This window comes from Triticum aestivum, chromosome 1B (genome assembly GCF_018294505.1).
Source record: "Triticum aestivum cultivar Chinese Spring chromosome 1B, IWGSC CS RefSeq v2.1, whole genome shotgun sequence".
Lineage (NCBI taxonomy): Eukaryota > Viridiplantae > Streptophyta > Magnoliopsida > Poales > Poaceae > Triticum > Triticum aestivum.
This window is the reverse complement of record NC_057795.1, coordinates 314,700,219-314,703,614: the sequence shown is the minus strand read 5'-3', so window position 1 is coordinate 314,703,614 and position 3,396 is coordinate 314,700,219. Positions and strand designations below refer to the sequence as shown.

The 3,396-nt window shown below is 50.6% G+C and overlaps 1 protein-coding gene across 1 annotated transcript; it reads left to right on the top strand.

Annotated features, from left to right (window-relative positions):
* The first annotated feature begins 623 nt into the window (after window positions 1-623).
* LOC123121406 (uncharacterized) lies at window positions 624-2,472 on the top strand. The gene has a single exon (XM_044541370.1). The coding sequence runs from the start codon at window positions 693-695 to the stop codon at window positions 2,010-2,012; it is 1,320 nt and encodes a 439-aa protein (XP_044397305.1). The 5' UTR covers window positions 624-692; the 3' UTR covers window positions 2,013-2,472.
* The last annotated feature ends 924 nt before the right edge of the window (window positions 2,473-3,396 follow it).

Here is a 3,396-nt window from a genome sequence, read left to right as displayed (position 1 = left end):
GACTGGAGCAACAATGGTGTCACTCTTTCACCCGCACGAACATTACCAATAATGATTTTTAAAAGTGCTTTGAGTCGCCCATCTAAAAAGATGGGAAGCCTTGATCGATGAACGTACTTGGGCCGGGGATGATCCCCTAGAAGTGCAGACCATCGAATCACTATATCTTCACCATGGTGTCGCAAGATTTTACCTTCACAAAGAATCAGACAAACACAAAAAAGCTTAACACAGCAACATAAACTCATCAAATCCGAATAGCAGGTCTGCAAGGAGAGAAACTCTCTAACCTCATGGTACCATCAAAAGGACGAGAGAAAAATTATTCTTGCAAAACTATGACAATCACTAGATGTTGATGAAAAACATAAAGATCTTGAAGATCTGAGGCCCCCCACCTCTTAACGTCAAGATGATAGCTGGAGGCGAGGGGACCTAAATTTCTTAGACTATGACAAGCGGCGGGAGAAAAGCCTACTTCTCTTCTAGTACATGGAAAGATATCTCTAACCCAAACCAAAATCACATGCCGCCCTACCAAGCCCAACCAAAGCATCCAGACTGGCCCAAGCCCAAGCCTAGCCCGTGTCTCCAGTTCCCTTCGTCACCCGCGCGTCAACCTCCGCATCCTCGATTCCCCATTTGCCCTCGCCGCGCCTCGCCGATCCCCACAGCCCAGCGCTCCCACCGCCATGCCGGCAGCCGCCGTGCCCGCGCCCGCGCCACCGGCGCCGAGCCTGGACGCGCGTACGGGCGGCCGCGTCCTGCGCCGAGCGGCGGCGCTCCTCCTCCACCCGGCCTCGCTCCCGCCGCTCCTCCTCGCGGCGCTCCTCCTCCTCCTCTTCCGGTCAGCCCTCTTTGCTGGCACGCTTCGCCTCTCCTCCTTCGCGGACCGCGATCCCGCCCTCCGCTCTCTCCTTCTCCGCCTCTCGCCTCCCGCCCAGCCCTCCCCGCCGGCTCCGCAGCACCACCTCCCCCGCCGCCGGTCCCCCTTCACTTCCTCCTCGTCCTCCCTCTCCGATGACGACTTCCTCGTCGGACCCTTCGACCCGGTCTCGTCCGCCCCCTCCAGCCGACGCAACGCCTCCTACCACAACATCTTCTTCACCTCCTTCTCCACCCCCAAACCCTACCCCGTACCCCTCTCCCAGCTGCTCCCCTCATCCGTTTCCCCCTTCCTCCTTGCCATCCACAACGAGACCTCCTCGCCGAAGCCTGCCTCGCCCCGGGGCGGTGAGCTCAGGCTGCTCGACCTGACCAGGCGCGACGCTGCGGCGATCATCAACCTCCTCGCTCTGCTCTCGTCTGCTCATGTGCTCGCGATCCTTGGGTACATCACTGTGCACTCCATAGCTCTCGGCACGGTGTTCGCTTCTGTAGCGGGGCGCCACCTGCCTGAACGGCGGCGAGGGTTCTTCCTTTCCGGTGCGGCAATGGGCGCTAGGAGGCTCACTGGGTTTGCATTCCTGCGGTGGGCAACTCGGGATGCGGTTGTGCAGATGCTCTGCCTCTGGTTCTTTGCAGACGTGCATGACCAGGCGCAGCTGTTCAGGCTCTTTGTGGTCGCCAAGCTCATGCCGTTTTCGGCATCTGCAAACCCATGGCTTGCGGCAGCCATTTCTGGCCCAGAGCTCGATGGCTTCTTCATTGCGTGGGCTCTTCTTGATGCTGTTGTATCGGTGTTGTTCACGGTGGTGCCATGGGTGGTTGCAATGGATCGTGATCCGCGTCCACCTGGCCGCAATGCTGTGAAGGAAGGCTGCTATCTTGTGTCATTGATGGCAACCGATGCCACCTTGATCAAGTGCTGGGAGACAGTGGTGTGTGGCAGCATGGGGCGGCTCATTATGGTTACATTTGGTGGCAAAGTTCTTGGCGGGTTCCTCCACTCATTTGCAGAGGTGTACTTCATGGTGGTGTGGCTGATGTTCTACTTTGCAGCAAGGTGTAAGGAATCACGATTGGGTGGCCGTCAGTTTGGACTGGAGGATGTGGCAGCTGCTCTCAATTGATTCATATGGTGAGTTGACATGGGCACATGGCCACATCACAGTCTGACATGGAGGCAAATCTACCTGTCGATGCATGAACAGAGGTATATTTCATACCTCTTAGGGCTCATTCATGCCGTAAGACTGGTCTTGGTGGAGTAGATTTGTGTAGTTCTCTTGATCTTCTGATTTGTGCTTGGATGATATATGATCCACACGAGGGAGAGAGAACTTGACAATGCATGTATGTACAGTTTTTGCCCTCTGTGTGCAATCCATGTATAGTCACACCATTTGGCATACAAGAAGGGTTGTTTTGTTCCCTTTCCATGGGAGGTAAGATCCCTTGTGATAGGTTTTGTAGCTTCAAGATGATGAGTGGACTTTATACAGTCCTATGGTGGGTTAGCAGAATTTACTGAAGGAGCTGAAACCTGTGATCTTTTAGGTTCGCATAGTGGTTATTCTCTGTTGATATTCATCATTTTGAACCTTTTCCATTAGCAGGCTACTTTATTTTTTAGACTTTGGCTCCCTATCAGTACCCCAGCTTGGCTCATTATTGAAATCCTTATGTCTTGCTCATTATTGATAGGCATTTATCACGCTTGATTCAAACACATCTCCAGCACTTTGGCGCATTCCCATAAGCAAACATCACATTAGGCTCTATTTATTGGAAAAGACCCAGTGTCTACCAGCATCCTCCGTGTTTCTGGATTGACCAGTTTCTTATTAGTAACCCTACCCACTGCATGTCAACTGCTCTATGTCTCTATGCAGTCGAATATTAAGTTAGAAATGTTAAGGATGCTAGTGGATCACTGAAATATGTTGAGTTCTTACAGTTCATTGATTGGTCATAAGAGAGGCAGTCTCTCGGTTGGCAAGAAACCATTTCGTGACTAATTTTAATTTAACCAAGATATGTTCAGAAGATAAAGTTGACTTGAGCAGAAAAAGTAATTGTAGAGCAAACTATTATGTATCGGGCTGCTATGCTGTTAGGGTTTGTTCTTTCATGACAAATGAATGTCACGATTTGCTTGTCCTGAAGTTCATTTCTGGGTGTGGCTGTCTGGAGCAATATGATTATATTGTGAAAGTCCACACACCCTCTGTCTGGAGTAGATAACAAGCCTTGTATTCTGAGACGGAGGGTGTGTGAACTTTCACAGTATAAGAAAAACGCTCTTATATTATGGGACGGAGGGAGTAGTTCTGAATTATATGGAATGGACGATTTAAATAATATTCCATTCTCTCATTTGCCCTCGTCTAATATACCCATCTTAATATACATCTTAAATATTCTGTTCTTTAATCCTTGTGCCTAGTCAAAGTACGCCTTAGAGGGAGTACTAGGTACTACAAGCCAAATCCCATTTTTGCTTCTGCTTGTTTT

Coding starts and splice junctions, on each gene's coding strand:
- LOC123121406 (XM_044541370.1), top strand. CDS start 693: ATGCCGGCAGCCGCCGTGCCCGCGCCCGCGCCACCGGCGCCGAGCCTG.